The sequence below is a fragment of the Ovis aries genome, chromosome 9, assembly GCF_016772045.2.
Source record: "Ovis aries strain OAR_USU_Benz2616 breed Rambouillet chromosome 9, ARS-UI_Ramb_v3.0, whole genome shotgun sequence".
NCBI lineage: Eukaryota > Metazoa > Chordata > Mammalia > Artiodactyla > Bovidae > Ovis > Ovis aries.
The window spans coordinates 51,144,827-51,168,833 of NC_056062.1; the positions used below are offsets into that span (position 1 = coordinate 51,144,827).

General features: G+C 38.4%; 1 protein-coding gene across 2 annotated transcripts in view; it reads left to right on the forward strand.

Moving 5' to 3' along the window:
• Nucleotides 1–5,764: 5,764 nt before the first annotated feature.
• Nucleotides 5,765–24,007, forward strand: part of PI15 (peptidase inhibitor 15) — a 36,175-nt gene continuing 17,932 nt past the window's right edge. The window contains exons 1-2 of one of the 2 annotated variants that reach the window (XM_012183887.4): nt 5,765–5,905; nt 6,428–6,767. In XM_012183887.4, the coding sequence (XP_012039277.1) occupies nt 6,495–6,767 (273 nt within the window). In that variant the 5' untranslated portion in view covers nt 5,765–5,905; nt 6,428–6,494. The remainder of the gene's footprint in view (nt 5,906–6,427; nt 6,768–24,007) is intronic. The other variant, XM_004011748.5, reaches the window with a different exon arrangement.

The window sequence follows — 24,007 nt, forward strand, 5'->3', positions numbered from 1 at the left end:
TAGGTTATAAATGTATATACTTTAAAAAAGTCTAATAGTTCTATAAAGTTAAAATAAAAATGCATTAGTCTCAGTACCTCACTTCTGGTATATTTCTGCTCCCCAGAAGCAACCACTTTCACCTCTCTTATTATTTTTTAATTTAATTTTTCTTTTATATTGAGGTATAGTTGATTTATAATGTCATGTTAGTTCCAAGCATATAGCAAGTAGTTCTGTTACACATACATCCAATCCTTTTTATATTCTTTTCCCATACCCATTACTATAGCATATTGAGTGGAGTTCCCCCTGCTGTATGGTAGGTCCTTGTTGATGACCTATTTAATATATAGTGAACTTCCCTAGTGGCTTAGACAGTAAAGAATCTGCCTGCAAAGAAAGAGACCTGGGTTCAGTCTCTGGTTTGGGAAGATGCCCTGGAGAAGGGAACGGCTACCCACTCCAGTATTCTTGCCAGGTGAATTCCATTGACAGAGGAGCCCAGTGGGCTATTGTCCATGGGATCTCACAGAGTTGGACATGACTGAGAGACTAACACTCTCACTTTTCATATGTTAATCTCAAACTCCTAATTTATCCCTCCCCGCCCCTCTACGTTTCACCTTTAGTAACCATAAGTTTGAAAACTGTAAGTTTTCTATGTCTGTGGGTCTGCTTCTGTTTTTTAAATAAATTCATCTGTACCATTTTTTTTAGATTCCACATACAAGTGATAAAATGTAATATTTGTCTTTCTCTCTCTGACTTGCTTCACTTAGTATGATGATCTCCATGTTTATGCTGCTGCAAATGGCACTATTTCATTTTATTTTATGGCCAAGCAATATTCTATTGTATATATGAACCACTTATTTTTCCATTCATCTGTTGATGGACATTTAGGTTGCTTCCCACATTCACCACTTTTAATAGTTTCTTCTTGATAGTTTACTCCATATTTTCAATTAATATACATACTCCTTGATTAAAATAAATAGATATTTTCCAAAATTTTCCTGTGGTAGCTAGCCTTCAAGACAACCCTCAATAATTCTCATCTACTGGGTCAGGGTCTTGTATAGTCTCCTTCATCCTTGAAGAGGTCTGAGTAGCTCATGTAACCAGCAGGGCATCATGGAAATGTTGGTGTGGGAGTGCCATAGATAGGTTGTAAAACACACTGGATCTTCTACCTTGCTCACTCAGGGATCACTCACTATGAGGAAACCAGCTTCAGTGCTGTGAGGACATTCAGGCAGCTCTGTGCAGTGGTCCATGTGGTGAGGTCCATACATGCTGGCCTCCTGCCAATAGCACCAACCTGCCAGCCAAGTGAATGAGCCCCTTTGGATGTTAATCCTCCAGCCCCATTTAAGTCTTCCAGCCACATTTGACTACATTTAGTCCCAATATTTTGACTAAAACTTTATGAGAAACCCTGAGCTAGAACAATAACTAAGCTATTCTCAAATTCCTGACCCACGGAAACTGTATGAGACCGTAAATATTTACTGTTGTTTTAATATCTAAGCTTTGGAATAACTTGTTTTGCAGTAGTTGATGTTACATATTTACTGTAATACAAAGTGAATGCTTAGCTCTCCTTCAAGCCCCAACCTCCTTCCCTATAAACATACAAATTCACACTTCTTTCTTCCTTTTTATAACACTATTCATTGTCCACATTATGTATATATAATTATTCATGGCAGAGTCACACAGCATTAACTTACTGAAGCCAACAGGAAAAAACAACAACAACAACAACAGTGGTTGAGTGTAGTTGGGACATAAAGTGTGGTCAGGGTACAGAAATAGAAACCATTGATTGAAGAAAATAAAGCTAAAAAGGTAAACTGATTTATATTCTCAAGACCCTGGTGAGGCAGATCAAGTCACTTAAAACTTGATTCTGTGGGCAATGAGAACAAAGAGACAGTTGCACGCAAATGGATGAAATGATTCAGTTCAATTTTTAAGAAGGCAAAGTGGATAATGAACAATAGGAGGGACACTAGAGTAATACTAGGGAAAGACTGTGGAATTAACTTCAAGCAGACATAATAATGATAAAAGGGGAATATATTGGCAAGACCTTTCAGGGATAAAAAATCCACATGTTTTGTAAAGCTAGTGGATGTGCAATGCAAGGTGAGAATGAATAAGGAAAGGGTGATTTGGGGTTCTGTCCTGGGGATGATAGAATAAAGCTATAATTTCTATTTATATGGCATGCCATAATTTACAAAACTCGTGTGTAGTGCAGTCAGTTATTTCAAATACCTTGTGATAAATTAATATGTATTAAATAGCAAGTAGGGTTAGTATAGCAATGTTAAAAAGATCCTAACCACTACTAAATCATTTCTTTGTGAAGACACTTTATTTAGTTTTTCCTAGTCAACTTTTTCTCCTGATAAAGTAGAAGTTGATTTGTGTTTGCCTTTTTAAACATACTTGTCTATATCTATCTTTGATTCTCCCCATGTTACTATTATACACAGATGGATTTTTAAAAAAGTTTATTCAGTGGGCATAAATGGATTTTTAAAACAGTTTATTCAGTGGGTATGTGTATAGTGGGTTGAGCCTCCGTGTGTCTGGAAAAAGTAATTTAGATAGTACTTCTGAGACTTTGAGTGTATGAGCCACCTGAGGATCCTGATAAAGTACAGATTCTAACTCAACAGCTCTTGGATTGAGCCCCAAATCCTGCATTTCTAACAAGCTCCCTGTGATGTCAATGCTACTAGTCCATGGAATACATTTTAATTAGAAATGTTTTATACTAAAGCCATATGTGTATCTGTACCCCACACACTTACTCAAAGTGCTTAAGCAGTTGTGCCATTTGGGGACACATAATATATCTGATTTCAATTTTAAAACAGCAACCATTTTTGCACAGGTTTCAAGGTAGATAATAGTTGCTGCCAATTGTATATGTGTTTATTCTCAGTAATATAAGTGCATTCCATTTCTGTCTGTGTTGGCAAGCATTCCCCTAAAGGTTTCTAAACACATCAATGATCTTTTTTCAAGAAGAGCTCCATAAAGAACCACCTCATTGTTAGTTGTTCATTAGTAGTTCTTTTACTGACAACTTGGACATATGCCTCTTAATTTTGCAAGTATTTTAAAATTAAAATTACTTCCAAAGCATTTCAAATACTTCTGGCAATAACATCTGCTTGGAAGCAGAATTCTAACTCTCTTCCCACAGGTCTCTTCTTTTATGATTCCATAGCCTTGTGGGTTCTCTTAATAGTCTGAATTCCACAATATAATTCATGTGTGTTGAAAGACATCTGAAATCATTGACATGCCTCAGGGTCTCAGAATTAAGCAACTATCAGCTCTGTCCTCATGTAATTGGGCACGCTTAGGTCCATCTCAGAAATTCCTTCTTTCTCTTTCTCCTTCTGCTTTCTCTTATAGGAAATCCATTTATGGTTCAGACAAGTTTTTCAAAGGACACATTTTTATCTCTGTGGAAGTACCTCAAGTCAAACTTCAATGGATGAACAATAGCTCTTTGTATACATGACAAAGAAGTAACCTTGAAAGCAATGATTGATTTTTATGAGATTCTAAGCAAGAACTCAGTCACCCTGGAGAAAGAAAATCTCCTGTCTGCTACTTAGGCATTGTGTGGGTACATGCATGCTCAGTCATGTCTGACTCTTTGTCACTCTATGGTCTGTAGCCCACAAGGCTCCTCTGTCCGTAGGATTTTCCAGGCAAGAATACTGGAGTGGGCTGCCGTTTCCTCCTCCAGGGGTCTTCCCCACCAAGGAATTGAACCCATGACTCCTTTATCTCCTGCATTGCAGGTGGATTGGTTATTAATGAGCCATCGAGGGACTTAGGCATTGAAAGTCCTTTATCTTCCTCTTTGCCAGATAGCTATAAGAGATATGTTGAAAAGGATAGACTAATCATTGGTGGTACTAATTTCTGAAAAGGTCTTGGGAATCTTTGAGTTGGATGGCCCACAGAAAATATGTTGCTTAACCTCCTATTTGATTTAGGAATCCTTAACACAGCATCTTTGAGATTCAGTCAAGGTGCCACGAGTACTTTCTGTAGGGGTGAGATCCTAGCTGGACAGCTCCAGTTGTTAAACTTCTGCAGCTGGGAGCAGTCATGAGCATTTCCTGAAGCTGCTCTGATGTTTCATACTATTCCTGCTCTCACCTTCTGTGCTCGTTTCAGATGTCCTCGTCTTTTCAATTTTGCCGTGTTAATTCCTATTTACTGCTTTTAGTATTGCACCTTAAAGTCTTCTCAAATTACTCAACTTTAATTAGGAACTTAATACCAACATAGAGCAAAACCTGAACTTTGACTCATGCTATCAACGTCAAAGACTATATCTCACCACTGAATTTTGAACTTCAGAAGCACTTCCAGTTTCTAACACTGTACTGCTCTCGTAAGGAATGTGATGAAGTTCATCTCACCATTGGATGCACACCTTTGCTCTCCCATTTTTAGATGCACCCATGAAGAGTTAAACTATGTGCATCAGGCCACACGTACTATTAGAGACCCAACTGGGAGTATAGCCCAGGAAAACTGGCTCACAGTCTTGGTGTGCTTCTTACCACATGACCATCATTTCTGACAAATATAAGTTCACATCGTACTCCTCCTGCTGAAACATGCAGGAGATAACACACGTTGGCAAAGTAGATGAGTCAGTGTATGTTAAGCAGATTTCTTAACTGAACAAAGTGCGGTTTACAAGATTCCTGTTGCCATGGACTGAATGGCCCACATTTTGTTAATGTTATCATGACACAGGGTATTTGTGAGGGTCTTTTTAAAACAAATTGCCTTAACAGTCACATTCTTGGCTCTTGTCTCGCCAGACATAGATTTTGCTCCAATGGCATCTTTCTAAGAAGGCACTACTGACTGTTGGCAGCAGCTACTGCTGCATTTCAATTCTTCATGGCCTCTAAGCTGTGCCCTCCAATATGTTTCCTGAGAAGCTAAGCTACTCTTAGCTTAAAATTTCAACTATATGCTTCTAAACCTGAAACAGATGTTATCTTGGCTGCTGTCATTTGTCATGAGCGTCTCTCTTTGTATTATATACAAGATAGATAAAAGGCAGGTAATTTGTTGCCTCACTCTATAGAGGAAGGAAAAAAGGGAGAGAGAGTGAAACAAGAGAAAGAGATAGAGAGAGACTAAATATATAAATTAGAGGAATAAAGCCACATGGAGACAGAAAAGTACAACCACTTGAGCATCTATTATCCTAATATCATATGCTATAGTCTGGCTACTACCGACTTGCCTGGCATCTCTTTTGAATCATATTTGTGGCCACCCAGATTAACTCTGTGAGCTGTTCTTTTGATTTAATATCAGCTTGCTCTTTTCAGCTCCCATGTCATTTACTGTTTTTAAAAGAAATGTACTGCTTGTTACTCAACCTTCTGTGTTTTCAAGAACTCACAGTCCCTTTTTTTTTTCTCCTTTTTGTATGGGAACCAGGAACTAGAAAGCATTAAATGAGGAAAATTAACCACTCAGAAAAGGTGGAAGCCCAGAGAAAAAAAGGCTTGTCTTTTATGGTTTGTACTTGGTAAGCTGTGGGTGTGACTCAATTTCCTCACCACCCACATAAAAAGGTTGCCACCCAATCACTGTTTTTTCTATCCAAAACCCCTCCCCTTTGATTTTGGCTAGGAGAGACCCTAAGAAAGACTGCCCTTTCTGGACTGCTGCAGACTGTGACATATAAAAGCTGTTAGCTGCTCCTGTAGCCAGCAGCACTCAAACCTTGTAGAGTTTTGCTCTCTGAGATTTGTAATAAGACACACTCCTCTCACAAGAGTTCATGCTACAACCTAGCAAAGAACTTTACATTTTTGGAAGAATACTATATTCATTTTGGCTTTGTGCAGAGGTAAGCTATTTAGCTCAACAAGTTTATTTTGCATGCATTGCTTTTAAAGTAGCTCACATTTTTACTTTTTTAGAAGTGAGATTGGGTTATTATAACTTTTTGTATCTATTCTATTACTTGGTGTCCATATATGTTTGGGGGACATTATCAGCACATTCTCTGTTATTACCTGTGATGCAGTTTTCCTTTCACTCTCAAGATGAGTTTCAATTCCTTAAGTTTTCCCTCTGAAAATAAATATGCAGTAATGCATTCTGTGACTCAGGCATTTGGGGTAAATGGCTCACATTCAGTTTAGGGTGAGTAGCCATGCTGTTAATTCTTCTCTAGCTATAGGAAGTTCCTCTTAGGGGGTTGCCTCATAACACCAAGTAAAATGTATAGAGACCACTACAGGTTGTCTCCTAGGCTTGGCTTCAACATTTGTTTGGATTTTTTGAAGACAGTCAAATCAAGCACTGATTTTGTAAATTCATACCCTCTGGCCCTATTGTTGTTTTGTTCTGTTTTCTCCTTTTACAGAGCCTAACTCTACTTTTCTGCTTTAAGGCAAAGTAAACTGGTGGCCTCTTCCTCTCCACCTCTCAAAATGATAGCAATCTCTGCCGTCAGCAGTGCACTCCTGTTCTCCCTTCTCTGTGAAGCCAGTGCAGTCGTCTTACTCAATTCCACTGACTCATCCCCGCCAACCAATAATTTCACTGATATTGAAGCAGCCCTGGAAGCACAACTAGACTCTGCGGATATCCCCAAAACCAGGCGGAAGCGCTACATTTCGCAGAATGACATGATCGCCATTCTTGATTATCATAACCAAGTTCGGGGCAAAGTGTTCCCACCGGCAGCAAACATGGAATATATGGTAAGAGAAATGTGTTTTCTTTGAATTCTGAGGGAGGACGCCTTGTTTAAGGTGTATGTTGAGAGGATTTAGAGTTTGTGTGTTAAAGGATATGGGGCTTTTTGTACCTTTTATCTTAGGGGAGGTTCTGAAGTGCCTGGTAAATTGAAGACTGTTCTATCACAGAATTAAAAGGGAGGAAAAGTATCTAATATTTTTGTGTGAGTTCCATAAACCTTGATGAAACAGGTCTTATATGAGAAAGAGATAGAGTGGGGTATGATGACTGATCACATTTGGAAGGTCCTCCTTAAAAAAAAAAAAAAGTCACAGGGAACTTTTTCTGTGCTTTGTTGGTCTAATAGTCATATTTATCAACTAAAATATTTCTTGAAAATAATTTTTTTAAATTATAGGTTTTGTGTGCATGATTTATTCTCTGGGTAGGTGTCTCTTCCCTTTCTTGGACAAAGCTGCTTCTGACACTAATCTATTTGTATTCTCAGAGAACATGCTGACTTTTTCCTCCCTGTGATTTAATGCTTTGTCGTTCAGATAACGGCGAAGCCAGCACATTTGTGCACTGTTCCAACTTGCCTTGAACACATTCTTTGCTCTCTCTTAAAAACAAAACAAAACACAAAACAAAAAATAGGTTCTCTGTGTTTAAATTGTTTTACTTAGAAAGTTTTTTTTTTGAGTTGATATTAAAAGAGTAGATGTCTTTTTAAAGTTTCTTAATATTTGGTTTTGAATTTATACAAGGTTATGGTTAAACTTCCAGCACCTCCCAAGAACAGAGCTTGGATCCTGTTTAAGGCAATGAAGACCACCAATATGGTATTTCTAAGCTGGGGTGGGGGAGGTGGTATCACTAACAACTTTTCATAAGTGCTGACCTAAATTTAGGGATTTCTGTCAGTTTTTAAATTTCTTTCTTGTATTTAATTAAGCTTTTTAATTGTAGATATCATTGTCACAAGAAAAATAAAGACTTGCCAAATGTAAGAGAGTCATGGTTCATAGAAATACGATTCAGACTTTACTCAAAGGCATTTTTCTAGGATTTCTTAATGAAAGTGGAAAAGAAGATATCATTCCTTGTATGTGAGGGGCAATGTAGTCTCATAATTAAGACTGTGGAGCCCGAAATCTAAATGCTTGGGTTCGAACCTCAGTCCTGGAATTATAAGTTGAATGAGTTCATTACCTAATTCTGGTTTATTTTCATCATCTCTAATGTGAAGATAAAAGTATTATCTGCCACAAGGGATTATTATGGGGAATGTATGAGCTGAGGGGTAGAACAATTAGACTAGATCCTACAGAAAAATAATGTTCAAGAAACATTAGTTTTTATGGGTGCCTGCAAACTTACTGAGAAACGTGCCCAGTGAAAACCTGTTCAAGATCTAAAAATAGGAGCAGTTACTCACATTGAACAGGTGTTTCTAGAAGTGATGTCCAGATACAGGAAGGAGAGGAATAAACGTGTTTTCAAGCATCACACATTTTACGATGCATAAGATTCTGTGCAAGCTCAGAAAGGTGTGCTCTCCAGACTGCAGGTTTAGGGAGTACTACTTGACGGCGATCACGTCACTATGCAGACTAAGGCGAGGATCAAGACAAATGAACTGGCTTCGAAGAGAAACTCATTTTGGTTGAAATCCTAACTGTGCTGCTTGATTTGTGGCCTTGTGCAAGTTGCTTAATATACATAAGACTGAAGTTCCTTCTCTGTAAAACGGGAACAACAATTTATACAATAGCCAATCAATATGTAGTGTCATTTATTATTTCAAGAGGGATGATCATGAATAATATGTAAGGTACAACACAGTGGAAATGCATTTAAAAAGCCATATTTTTCCAGTTATGTTTTCCCCCGCTGATCACAAATTGATTCCACATGCAATTATTAAATTGCTTCTATAAGCCGAAGATTTGGTTAATTGTTTCCATAGATGATCTCATTTGATAGCTCACAGTCTCCCTATGAGGGTAAGATTATGATCCTCATTTTACAAATGAGATCATTTAGGCCCAGAAAAGTTAATGACTAGGCAAAGGTGGTTTGGAAAATGAATAGTATCACCAGAATTATAATTTAGGTCTGTGCAGTTTCAAAGCCTATGCTTGTACTGGGGGGCATCTTTCCATTTGTTAGATTGAGCAAATACTACATTGGGGGAACTGCTGGAGGTGCTAGGATATCTGTTTCTTCCTTTATGGTGCCAGCTGAAATCATATAGTTTTCGTACTTGGTTTGACATTCCTTTATTATTATTTGCTTTTGAACTAGGGGAGCCACTATATATGATTTAAAGAACCAGATACAATGCTAGTTGTATAGTAAATGCTTTGTAAATCTTCCTCCACTTAGTAAGGGTGCCCCTGGTGCCTCAGATGGTAAAGAATCTGCCTGCAATGCAGGAGACCCATGTTCGATCCCTGGACTGGGAAGAGCCTCTGGAGAGGGAATGGCAACCCACTCCAGTATTCTTGCCTGAAGAATTCCATGGACAGAGGAGCCTGGTGGGCTATAGTCTACCAAAGGGCTACAAAGAATCAGACACAACTGAGAGACTAACACTTCCACTTCCACTTCCTCTTCACTTAGTAAAGAATGAAAAACAGTAGTATAGTACTATACCATAAAGTAAAGTAACATTGTCTCAAGTTGTCATGTAAATACTCCGTATAGTTCATCACACATATATTTATTCACTTACTTGTTTATTGAGCATTTACTATATGTGAGACACTATTCTAAACACCCAGGATAAATTTGTGAATAAAATAGATACTCCTTGGCTCCTGGGTGAGGATTCAGACAATAAACAAGATCAACAAATTACATAGTATGTCAGAAAGTGATAAGTTTATGAAGAAAAATAAAGCAGGTTGAGGTTTGGATATTTCATAGTGTGATCATGAAGGGCTCCCTTAGAATGTCCTAGAGTAAGGGGAGGGAGGGAGCCACAAGGATAGATGAGGGAAGACTCTTCCAGACAGAAGGAAGAGCATGGGTAAAGCCTCCAAGGTTGGGGGGAGGGGAGCAGATTAGTTCAGTTAGAAAAACATGGTCAGTTTAGTGAATTTCTGTCTCTGTGGGGCTACCCAGGGGGCTCAGTGTTAAAGAATCCACTGCCAACACAGGAGATATGGGCTTGATCCTTGGGTCAGGAAGATCCCCTGGAGAAGGAAATGGCAACCCACTCCAGTACTCTTGCCTGGAAAATCCCATAAGCAGAGGAGCCTGGTGGGCTACAGTCCATGGAGTTGCAAAACAATCAGACATGACTTAGCAAATAAATAACAACAAAAGTCTCTATGAATAAATGGACCAGCTGAAATAATTCACTGGATCCCTCATGCAGACTCAGAGAAACTTTGTGGGAAGTAAAACTTTGAGGTCAGAGCAGGAACGTAATCGACTTTAACCCCCAGGTCAGGTGAAAAATACAAATCTCAGTTGAACAAGGCTACTTTTAATTTGTTTAACATTGCTTTGGATTGTGAACAATTTGGAAGTACGTTCCATTCCTAACCTCAAATATAGGCCTCAGAAACTGAGGATACTTATCTCACGGTTGCTCCAAACTCTGTGTTCCAACTGTCCCCCTCGGTGGGTGATAGTACCGTGGGACCCTCACAGAGGATGTTCTTCAGCTCATGTCCCATTCTAATTGCACCAGCCTGATCTGAAATCACCTTCATTCACAACTTTTCTAAGACTTTCCCGTGCTATTTCCTCACCTTCTACTGTCTTCTCCTTAACTTGTGTGTGCTCAGCTGTGTCCTTCTCTTTGCAACCCTATACACTGTAGCTTACCAGACTCCTCTGTCCATGGGGTTTCCCAGGTAAGAATACTGGAGTGGGTGGCCATTTCCTTCTTCAGGGGATCTTACTGACCCAGGAATCAAACCCAAATCTCCTGTGTTCTTTAAGAATGATTTGTTCTTTATTGACACTTCCTATATTCACAGCCATATTTGATCTCTCCTTTGAGTCACTGTAACCTATTATGTCTATCATACTGCTGTCATCAAAATCAGGTCCAATTTATAGTTATTTGTGTATTTCCTGCAAACTTCCTAATTTTAAGCTTTTATTTTCTTGGTACATTTCTTGTGTACAAACAGTAATCAAGCATTATTTGGTGAATTTATTTGAAATTGCTATGAATTGTTATATGCTTATAACTTGGATCAATTTTGATATTATTATTTATAATTAAAGTTCACTCATCATTTATAATAATATTTTATCTTGTGCATCTAAAATACAAAAGTTTTTCAAAATTTGAAAAAAGAAATCCCCTTAAATTAACTGATTTTATCTTCTTCAAGTAGTTGATTATGTTCATATATACTTGAGTCAATTAAGTGGACACAATTTGAACATGAGATTGGTGACATTCATATTATAGTGTATAATATTTTCTTTGGGTATATTGGCCATGATTTTAGTGAAAAGCACATACTCAGAAATATTTAATTTTCCAAACACTGTATCCTGTCAAAAAATAATAGATAGAGTTTAAGATATGCAAGTCAAACTCTTGGCTTCTACTCTACAATTAGTTTCTTGACAAATTTCCAGAGCTTCTTGGACACCAGCTGTTTCTCATTCTTCCTAAGGGCAACTTAAACTATGACTCTAAACCACAAACCACACTAGTTTCTCAGAATACGAATCATCCTTAAAAGAATAAGATTACAAGACTCACACATGGAGTAAAATTTGTAGGATATTTCTTGAATTTAAGTCAATTGAATGAATTTTTTAAAATGTGAAGTCCTTTTGTGAGAGGATAAGAGCCAAAGATAACAGAAATCTTTGTATTTAAAGTATAAACAAAACAGGAAAAACAAGCAGGGAGGAAAAAAAAAAAAAAAGAAAACCCTAAGCACACTGTAAGACGCAATACTAAGTGAAGTGAAGTGAAGTCGCTCAGTCATGTCTGACTCTTTGCGACCCCGTGGACTGTAGCCTACCAGGCTCCTCCCTCCATGGGATTCTCCAGGCAAGAGTACTGGAGTGGGTTGCCATTTCCTTCTCCAGGGGATCTTCCTGACCCAGTGATCGAACCCAGGTCTCCCACATTCCAGGCAGACGCTTTAACCTCTGAGCCATCAGTGTAAGACACTGCTGTGTAAGATTGATGTAATAAAACAGTACAGACAAATACCAAAATACCATGGAGAAGTCACAGAAAGAAGAGGTAATCTATAGTTGCAAAATCATGAAAGGCTCTTTGGAGGAAGGGTATTTGAAATAGATGCTCAGGAAGGGGCAGGATTGACTGTTACAGTAAGTAAATCAATACATGAACAAAATCACCAGGAGAGATAAAGCATAGCACATTATCCATGTTGTCAAGGATTTTGAAAACAGATTGGGGATCACTTAATACAAGAGCAATTAGGGAGGCCATGGAGGCCTTATATCTGGGTCAAAGGTGCAGAGAAACGTGGCACCTGGCAATTGAGAGAGTTTATATTGGCTGTGAAGATTAGCCAATAATTAGCAACCATTGAATCAGTGGGGCCATTCTTTTAGTAAGGAGGAGCTGTGCCTATGAACTACTTCCATTAGCTGTTCATACCTGTCAAAGTGTGTAGATGTAGGTGTCTGGCTTCTCCTTTGCTGTTGTTTTAGTCACTAAGTGGTGCAGGATTCTTTTGCAACCCCATGGTCTGTAATCTGCCAGGCTCTTCTGTCCATGGGATTTCCCAAGCAAGAATAATACTGAAGTGGGCTACAATCTCCTTCTCCAGGGGATTTTCCTGACCTTCCTGATTTTCCTGATCGAACCTGTGTATCCTGCCTTAGCAGGTGAATTCTTTACCACTGAGCCACCAGGGAGCAGTCTTCATAGATGGTAGAGAATGGTGGAAAGACAGGTAGGGGACAGCATGAAGATAATGATGGATATAAGCTAAAACCTTAAAACTAAAAAAAGCATAATGTAATTTCAAGAAGCCAAAGTTGCTAAATTGATAATATGGCCAATTTTGTTTGTTTGGCGCCTGCAAATATTACTTGCAGAGCTAAGGGAATAAGTCTTCCTATATTTTTCTGGAGAAGAGAAAAATACTAGTTTCCAAGTCACAGCAGGTGGTAAAGTTACAGAAAGCATGACTCAAATGAGTGAATGGAGAAGAGATTAATCTGTCCTCAGAAACAGCACAATAAAGTATTGGCCTACAGTAATTTATGTCTTGAGAATAAGGAAAAACTCAAGTTTTGTTTATTTGGGCTTCATGTGGAAGAAAATGTAGATAATATAAATGACTTTTTTCCCTTTATTCAATAGTTGACTAAACATCTGTGATGTCTATCCTTATCTTTTTTTTTCTTTTTTAATGAAATCATATACTGTACTAGATGGCACATTTTCTCCCATTTGGGAAGGATAACTCAATTTCCCCTTTATAAACATGAGTAACTTGATGTGTCTAACCAATTTTTTTTTTTCAATGAATGCTTTTCTGACCACTAGAAAGCCTCCTGAGAATGTTGCCAGCCAACAGGGAAGTGAGAAAGACTGCTGACAGGAAGGCATTTCTCCAGCACATTTGAAACTCCACATTCCTGTTCTCCTACATGTAGAACCTTTTAAGTGTCTTGGCTTCAAATGGAGACCAGGCACATTTTACAGGAATTTTCTCCCCAGGTACACGTTGTGTAGCGTTTCTAAGTTAATATTGCTTATATATGAATGTACAGCTCTGCACTTGTGTAGCCAGCTGAAGGCAAGGACATTTTTGTTTGTGATTGTTTTAAATACAGGCTCCAAGAAGTGCAAATGTGAAAACGTTATCATGATGTGATTCAGAGCCTCATCATGCTTGGTAGAAGAGCTTAGAATCACATATAGGCTACATATGTGTGGACCATATTTCCTAGTACTCAACACTGCTTTTTCTGGTGGCAAATAATATTTGACCACATGCCACGGTATAGGAAATGATTTTATTATATTTCTGCTATTCGTTGGTGTTGTTCAGTCGCTAAGTTGTGTCTGACTCTTTGCGACCCCATGGACTATAGCATGCCACCCTCCTCTGCCCTTCACTACCTCCTGAGGTTTGCTCAGGTTCATGTCCATTGAGTCGGTGATTCTATCTAAACACTTCATCCTCTGCTGCTCCCTTCTCCTTTTGCCTTTTGACTATTTGTAGAACCTAGAATCATTTCTGTCCCATAGAGAACACTCAGTCAAAACCTGTGGAACAACTGAATGACATCTTCTAACTTTTGCTGGGCATTCCATGTAAAGAGCATGTAAGTATGGCGCTCCACTCTGCTGGGCAGGAGTCACTCAGTATTCAGTCCCTCATCCACGATATGTTTTTATGTGCCTGACAGGCTGAGGGATTCAATGGGGAGCAAAAAGACACTTTTTTATAGGAAGTACTGTGAAAACAGACAAGCAAGTGGGCAAAGCAGCGAGCTGAGTGCTAAAGTAGAATAAATAAAGGGTACTTTGGGATCACAAGGCACATACCTAGCCCAAACTTGGACTGGGCTAGAGAGGCAGGGAAGACTTCCAAGAGGAAATGATTTCAAGTATTAAATATGAAAATAAATAAAAGTTGTGCAGGCAGGAGTTGGAAAAAGGCAATGGGTGGTAGGTGAGGAAGGGTGTTCTGAGAAGGTGAACATACTTTGAAGGATAAAATTCAGTGTGGCTTGGATGTAGAGGATAAAAGAAAAAGTGATATTTGATGGGGCTGGGAAGGTAAGCAGAAATTTGAATTTTATTCAAAGATCAAGGCAAGTGGTTGAGGGTTTTAAGTTATGGAATTAATTTGCCTTTCAGAAGGGTCATTCTGGCTTTAGGTTGGAAGAGGGATTGGAGAGAGGCAGAAGTAACAGCATACTCAAGAGACCATTATAATCGCCTGGGGGCGGGGGGGGAAGAATTGGCCTTAGTGATGCTTAAGGTCATAGGGACAAAATGAATTTGGGCCTTGAATCAGTAGGGGTGAGGGATTTATATGAAGAAGTGGCATGAGGGTTTATATTGGGGGGCAGCCATGGAGGATACCTCTGTTTTTGACTAAGATAATTAAGTTTCCCTGAGTTGGAGAAAACAAAATAAAGTGCAGGTTTCTGGTAGTCATTAGGTAGCTGAAGTTTTATCATCCAGGATGCACATCTAGAGAGGTTGAAAATAGTAGCTAGTGTGTGGGAGGGAACATTCTTTCAAAACAAAGAATTTGGGATGGGAGTTATGCTTTGGTAATCAGAATGGACCACTTTACATAATGGGGTAGTGTCATGGAGGCAGCATGGATGGATGATTTTATGTCTGGGAATCTACTCAAGAATTTTTGCAAGAAAGTTTCATGTATCTTTATTTATTTATTTGTTTGTTTTTTAGAATCAGTGCTGAGCCTTACATCAACATGAATCCAAATCTATTTCGGAGGGCTGGATAGCGCCAGGTCCATCTAGTCTTTCTGACTTACTCAGCATAAGGTTTTGGGGGGAAATTAATCAAAGGACTTCAGAAAAATAGAAGTTGACTAGTCTGGCTAGTCTGGTGTACTGAATTTAATGTATCTGAAAATGATTTAATAGTCAGTCAATGACCATTAAATAGTTATGGACTTGAGGTGTTTAATTGTCTATGAGAATTTCTAAAGAATGGTGTGGGAGGAAGTCAGGGAAGATAAAGACTAACAGTTTAAAGTGGTCAAGAGAAATGTCTGGCATAAAATACATTATGGACTGAGGTTTGGAGGGATATGATTTGAATGTTTCCAGTCCATGTTACCCATAGTGTCTAAAATCAGATAGATTTTAGCATCCAAAAGCATATTTTTTGACACAAATATGGAAGAATGCCCCCGAAGTTGTGTGTTTAGACTAGACTTTTCATAACTCTTAAAATTTCACATCACATACTCCCAACTGAAACAGTCCAGAAATGTTGCTTAAGGGCACAATCTTTTTTTTTATCCTACAAAGTGCATCAAATTCACATTTCATAATTTCATTAAATATGAGTGTTCTACCCAATCTGCCTCTGCATTCCAGGGAGAGCATGTTTTCAGCAAGCAGTAGGTAGGCGGAAAGGCATTTGAATTCTAACTAAGTGGGCAATAGCAAGATACAGGGTTTACGTGAGTATCATAAGACAGTTTAACAATGAAGAAGTCAGGTTTTAGATGACTGTAACACTGAGTTGGAAAAAAAAATTAACCACACATGAAAATGTCTTCCTGGCATATAAGTACAGTATTAAATGATAGCTGGTAGGTAGTAACTTCCTGCAAAAGGAGGACTATTGCTAGAATCCATCAATGAGTGGTCTTAAAATTTAAAGATAAATCATACGTTAAAGAGGGATTTAAGGAAGGGAGTTATTACATTTTAAAACTCTGAAATGTTCTCTAATTTTTATCTTCCACTGTTTGATGTTATTTTCCTGGAAGCAAGGTCCTTATTATCTATATACAGTTCTGTTTCTGATTAGTTAGTTGCTTCAGGGTTTATCTGTTTTCACCTTATCTGATTGCTTGCTAAATTTAAAGTTTGATGTCTCTTAAACTTCAGGCTGCCAGATATCGTGATTGAAAATGCACCTCACCTTGTCTCCCATTTTAGGCAGCTTTCTAGCTCACAGACCACAACTCTTCCAGTGTCTGGTCTTCCGATAATAATATTTACCATTCTGTACAACCTGCCCTGCTAAAACTGTGCTAAATTCTTTTTAGTCACTATCTCGCCTAACCTTCAGAGCAGTCTTGTGAAATGGGAACAATTTTCTTCATTTAGAGACAGGAAATTTGAAGTTTGGGCAGCGTAAGTAGCTTCCCCAAGGTCACAGAGCAAGTAAACCAAAATGATGAGAGCGCAGTTCTGTCTGACAGCAAAGCCCATGCTTTAAGAGACTATACAGTACACACTCCCCTCCATGTGTTCATCTCCTGCTCTTGAGCCCACTGGCTTGGGAATGTCTCCACATGCATTTTATCTGAGGACATCACTGAATATTAGAAAGTATTTCTTCATGTGGAATCAAATCTTGCTTCCTGTACTCTTTCTAACCTTGGCAGCCACATAGGAAAACTGTATTATGATAGTCTTTCAAGTCTTTGAAGGTTATGAGCATCCATGCATTAGACCTTGACCCCCAATCACCTAGCTCTTTCTAACCCTCCAGGCTTTTTGTGCTAAATACCTATACACACTATCTCTTTCACCCCGAGTATGGCCAGCATAGGGAAGGTGGCATAAAGATATTTGCCTTTTGAAAATCCTGGAAAAGGTAAAAAGTTGTGCCATTAAGGAAATGGAAAATCAAGTCTCCCCCGCTCCCCTCCACCCCTTACATTACACATACACACAGGAATGCTGCCAGTTAGATCATCTTGGGGTCTGCAAGCAGCTTGGCTCTGAGCAAGGAATGCCTTTTACTAGGCTGTTGTCCTTGGTTGGGTTCCAACATGTGTGTTCTCTATTTTTTCTGTAAGAGATGTATCTATTTGCATAATAAACATGTCTGAATAAATAGTTGGCCTTTTTCATGACGGTTGACTTTCTTTTGGTTTACTTATTTTTAAATTAGTTTTTATTGGAGCACAGTTGCTTTACAATGTTGTGTGCTCTTCTGGCAGTGAGGTGCATAGAAATGACATGGCCTGACCGGCATAGAGTAGTGATGACAAGTTAGTCTCCATTCATTCTACTTCTGTGGCTGCATCCTTTCACATTAGGCTGGCAGATGAGGTAGAACATGCTCCTGCTGAGTCATCTCATATTCTCACGAACTAAACTGCTTATAGATTAAATGTGTCTTTTAAATACAGAGTCAACATTATTATCATGGAAAAGGATCGCCTTACCTTTAAAATGTTTTATCTGTTCTTTCTCTAAGATTTGGGACTCTCAGAATGTTATGTGTGTGTCACATCTGATATATCATTTAATAAAGGCATTTAGAGTTCCCTTTGATTCCGAATAAGCCACATGAGCCTCATCTGTTCTCTCTGTTCATATCCTTGTCACCACGGACTATGTTCCCTCCTCCTGGAACTGTCATGCTCAGAATAAATGATGTTGTCTTATTTGCATAGCAGCAAACGGGATGGTTTCATTACCTCTCTTATTCGTAATTCTGTCTTTCATGAAGGTACAGAGCAAACCGCCTCACAGAGCTTAGCAGTCAGTATCAGTGACAACCAGTCATTTTCCTGATGAAAGGCTATGTTTATTTTTTTTTGATCAAATCTTGGATTAATAACATCCAAGAGCTGAGTGGAAGGAGGGCTTCCCTCATAGCTCAGTTGGTAAAGAATCCACCTGCAGTGCGAGAGACCCCAGTTCGATTCCTGGGTGAGGAAGATCTGCTGGAGAAGGGATAGGATACTCACTCCAGTATTCTTGGGCTTCCCTTGTGGTTCAGTTGGTAAAGAGTCCACCTGCAATGTGGGAGACCTGGGTTCGATCCTGGGGTTGGGAAGAACCCCAGAGAAGGGAAAGGCTATCCACTTTAGTATTCTGGCCTGGAGAATTCCATGGACTGTATAGTTCATGGAGTTGCAAAGAGAGGAAGGACACTGTTCTAAGTCCTTTTAAATGAAAACTAACTTCTAGAAATGTCCCCCTTTTCCCAAACCTCTTCTGTGGTGTATGTATGGGGGTGCAGGAGCAGGATGCGGTGAGTAGGAGTGGGATAGAAAAGGGGAGGCCCAAAGTCCTCGGCAATCAGAATGACACTCCACTGGATAAGCTTTAAACTATCATTTCTAACCGGAAGAACACAGAACAACTTTGTAAGCACACATTCAAGGTCTCCAACTCGGAAATGTTGATTCATTGAGTCCAGGATTGGGCTGGGGATCTGCTTTTTCAAAAAGTTTCCATTGGAGACCCTGGAGTGATTTCCCAGGTGAGAGAAAATATCCGAGATCATGATTTAGGACATAAAACTGAGCTGAGAAAAATATTTTGTGGTTCAAATATCCATTTATTTATCAAGAGACTAGAAGAATGAATATGCTAAACCAAAAGAATTATTCCAGTGATAATTTCTATATTATCACAAAATTTCACTTGAATACTCACTCAGCACTCATTTTCATAAGACATCCTGTGATCACTGTGGGTGAGCTACAGATGTCTGCAGTGTGGAATGACACTTATTTGGGAATATACATGATTGACTAAGGATGCTTCTAAAGAAGCAGACTTTTAAGTAGCACATTTTTTGGAAGTGGCTTTATAACATACATTGTATATGGATAATGGGTAATGTATTATATTACATACTAATTAATTTATATAATGTATTGTAATTTATGATTTTTCACTTATTTGTTTGGTAGGGCTTCCCAGGTGGCTTAGTGGTAAAGAATCTGTCTGTCAATGCAGGAGACACAGGAGATGTAGATTTAATCTCTGGGTCGGGAAGATCCCCTGTAATAGGAAATGGCAACCCACTCTAGTATTCTTGCCTGGGGAATTCCATGGACAGAGGAGCCTGGCAGGCTACAGTCCATGGGGTTAAAAAGAGTTGGACACAACTTAGAAACTAAACAACAAGTAATTCTTTAACTTGTCTATCTCTTCCCTAAACTATAAGGCAGAGTCCATATCAGTCTTGCTGACTGTTGAATTCACAATACCCAGTGCCTCCCAATAAATATTCAGTTACTAGCTGCCTAGATTAATGAATCTTGGCTCAGACAGTACAGTGTCTGCCTGCAATGTGGGAGATCTGGTTTCATTCCCTGGGTTGGGAAGATTCCCTGGAGAAGGAAATGGCAACCCACTCCAGTATTCTTGCCTGGGAAATCCCATGGACAGAGGAGCCTTGTGGGCTACAGTCCATGAAGTTGCAAAGAGTTGGACATGACTGAGCAACTAATACTATTGGTTGATCTGGAAATTTGCATTTCTTACATTTTCCACTGTTGATAAAAAAACAGCATCCCCATCTGGGAAGTTTGGTATAAGGAGGTTTGGGGCCAAGGTATCTCCAAGGTGACTGTTTCTTGCCACCATTCATGTGTACTAAGATCACTTATCTACAGAAGTGTGTTGGTGACAATGATAATTCCCATTGGAGTTCACAAACTATAGGCCCATCAACCATTCCAATTAGTAGTCATGTTTAACTTGCTCTGCAACTGTTGAACTGTAGAGAATTTTACATTTAAAAAAGCTATTCGGGAACAAGAATCCACCTGCAATGTGGGAGGCCTGGGTTTAATCCCTGGGTTGGGAAGATCACCTGAAGGAGGGCATGGCAACCCATTCCATAATTCTTGCCTGGAAAATCCCCACGGACAGAGGAGCCTGTCGGGCAACAGTCCATGGGATCCCAGAGTTGAACACAACTTAGTGACTAAGTGCAGCACAGAGGTGGGTACATTTCATATACACATCAGGATTTCTACATTATCCTGGAAAGCTGCAACATTTATAGCCATTATGCCCTCTCTCTACGTGTCAGCATCCGGTTAAAAAGAATAGCATCTTTGGGTATAGGAAAATTCACTCATTTCCAAGTCTCTTTCTTTTTCAAATAATCATCCAGATGTCAGGCAACAGTTGTACTTTTTCATCTTATACCCAACATTTCTTTACTCATTTTCATTACTAGAACAACCCTGAAACCAATCACTGAGGTTGATTACATTTAAACAGCACTTTGGCATTTTCAAAGCACTTGACTGAAGTATAGAATGAGCCATGCATAAATTAAAGCCCTGAAAAATTTCTTCGTTTATTTCCTAATCACCAATCCTGTTTAAGTAGTCTTACCTCAAATTCTGAATATTTTTATTTTATCCATGCCTTCATTAATTTATATATTAAGGTTTTATGTATATGAAACATTCTCTGAGCTAGGAGTCTTTTTCAATAATTCAGATAACAAAATGATGGTGGCTTCACTCAAGGTGGTGCCAATAATGGTAATAATCAGTGGGTATAATCTGGATAGACAGGATCTTGATGGTAAGATCAACAAGATTTGCTGACAGAGCATATAAAGATTATTAAGCAAACAAAGAGTAAAGACAGCTATGGATTTTTCGGCCTGAGCAACTATAACAGCAGTTGGTAAACTTTTTCTGTAAAGGACTGGAAAATAAATATGTTTAACTTTGTAGCCCTTGTGGTCTATGCTGCCACTATAACACAGAAACAGCATAGATAATATATAAGCAAACAATGGTTCAGATTTGGTGATCCCTGAACTGAAAGAAATAGGGTTATGCCATTCACTGATGGGAGGAAGACTGCCTGGGTTGGTTAGGGAGTAGGGAGTAGTGGTAGGACTGAAAATATTGGAACTCAGTTTTGGGCTTGTTAAGTAAAGATTTAAAGTGGGTAGATGGATAGATTAGTTTGGAATTCAGTGGAGAAGGATAAAGATATAATTTGGGATAATACCACTAGCTTATAAATAGTATTTCAATGCATGAGACTGGATGTGATTAGCTAAGCAGTGCATGTAGATGAAACAGGGAAGAGAGGTGGAGAGAGACAGAGAGCGAGACAAGAGAGGGACATGGCTTGAGCCCTGGGAATCCTTCAGCATGTAGAGGTCAGGGAGATGAGGAAGCAGCAGCAAAGATACGGAGACACAGCAGTCAGAGAACAAGGCAAGTGTGGAGTCATGAAACCAAGGAATGGAAGTGAGTCCAGACGGAGCAGTGGCTAGATAGTCTAAAAAGCTGCTGATTAACCATATAAGATGGTGACTGGGAAACGACATTGATGATATTGATGAGATCAGTTTGAGCAGAGTGGACACAAAGGGAAACCTGCCTTTGGGTGTGGGCTTGAGTGTGGAAGAGCAAAAATCGAGAATTCTCTGTTAAGACAACACTCAAGAAATTTCATTGTGAGAGGAAGAAGAGGAATGATACATTGGAATCTGAAGATGAAGAGGAGTCAAGAAAAGGCCTTTTTTGTTAGTTTTTAAGAAATTTATGCTGCTGCCAATGATCGCCTCAGAGTTCTTCTAAAAAAGTATACTTTTACATCATCTCTTCATAGAAATTTACCTTCCCAACCTATGTGAAAGGTAGCACTCATCTTACCTGAGGAAAGTCCTTATTATCCTTGTTTAAACACTTAAAAAACACTCAGGACCCCACTTTGATATTTTATGTTATAATGCCATCCCATATCTGTGTTCATTTTTGAGGCTTGAGGGAATTTTTTTTAAATCAAGTTCCTTTAACTACTTCTCTTTTAAAGTTCAATCAGTTTAATAGCATTTAATTAATTTAACTAGTGCCAAAAATTCCCCACGTGAAAGCCTTTTCTCTTCCTCTGCCCACTCCACCCCGTCCAGGTTTACCAAGGCTCATTCTTAACACTGGGTCACAGTTTCCTTTATTGGCCGCCTCACAAGCATTTCCACCTAAGGGGAATAAACCCATCAACTTAAAACAGAACCGCAACCATGCCCATGAAGTGTTTTTTAAAAGCTTTTGGCCGCCCTCAGGGAAAATAATTTTTTCATCACTTAATATCTTTCCAATGGCTCTTCCTCACTTCTGTAAGTCACTTCTCCTTTCCCAATCTAACCCAGGAAAAGAACAAAGAAACCCAGCTGAATTATTTTTAAACACCAAAAGCTTCTCTATCTAAACTGCCTTTATGTTTTATCTAAATAAATGAGAAATAACCGCTTAAAAGTCCAAGAAAACAAGTATCTGTAGGACATGCCATACTGTTTCCAGTGTTGTTGCTATCATAGTATCCTTGACAATAACTGATTTAGAAATATGTCTTCAAAACTTCAGTGTGATATTTTTATTTTTAGTATTTTATGTCTTTGAAGATGGTTTCCATGTGCAGAACAGATTTTTAAAGAGGTCATTTTCAAATTTACTATTTATGGTTTTCTATTTTAGCTTCACTTATACATATTTTTGTTCTATGCATAAATCTAGCAAGTTTTGGCAATAACACTTGTTTAACGTTCATTACTATTTACAGATCTAATTAATTTAAATGTTAAGCTACATTTATAGATTTAACATATTTGACCTTTAGTATTTCACTTGGTTTATTGAAAATAATTTCCATATATTTAAAAGTCTTAAGAGGCTAGAACATTCGATGACTTTTAAGTTCTAAATTTTGCAATACTGCTTAAAAATTATATCAAGATAGTCTTACAATTTTTAACTTAAAACCACAAATATAAATAATTATTCATGAATACATTTTATATTGCAATTACAAGGCTAACTAGTTGCTTTAATAACCTGTTGCCACATTTCTTTTAACCACTATAAATAATATCAAATACGTATAGATTCCTTACCCAGAAATAGTTATTCTTTTTAGCAACTTATATCTAACTCTTTCAAATGCTTCTACATTCAGTTCTTATGCTTGGAATTAAAATATATTACCTACTTGAAAAAATATAGTATCTCAAACAATGTTGGGTATACATTCTGAAGTAATTTTTAGGGTTGTCTTTCAGTTGGTCTACGTTTCTTAATGTATAGCAATAGTGACTGGGGTTTAAGGAGGGAGCTTTGGATGTCCTGGTGGCCACTGTGTCATGAGTACCAAAACTTAAGATAATGGCTTATAAAACAACCCCATCTTTGGGCTGGATCATATCATTCTCTAATTCTCGTGTTTATGAAAGTCAGTGTCTCATGCTGAGATATTCTTTGACTCAATTTTGTATTTCTTTGACCCAAGCTCTGAAGAACCCTGGACTGATGAGGATCTGCATTCTTTTCATGTCTCTCCTATCTCTTAGAGCCACACTCTCCTAGCAATTAAATAACATCAATTTGAAATCTGGATGTCTCTCCTGGCTTAATCAGACTATGTGGTTTCCACAGACAAGGTGCTAAATTTATTTATAAGCACAGTAGCTTATGGTAAACATTTTAGTTCAAAGCTATATCAATCAATTTACAAGCTGACCAACTAAATAGCTTGTAACACAAAGAATGGAAGAAAGCCATGCAGGGCAGTAGTGCCTGTATATAGACGCTTGTGCATGCTCTGACACTGTTTCAAGCCATCTTTACTTTGTGAATTATTTAATCATAATATCTAACTTCTACTAGCTCCTGTAAATGTTTTTGTGTCTCCATGCATAATTTTCTTAATTTTTGCCTCATTTTTAGAAGGCAAGATAACAGTTTAAGTGTTGGCAACTCAGTTATCTATGACATTATTTTATCCATTTAGAGGGACAAAGGTTTCTCCTGGTGGCACAGATGGTAAAGAAAATGCCTGCAAT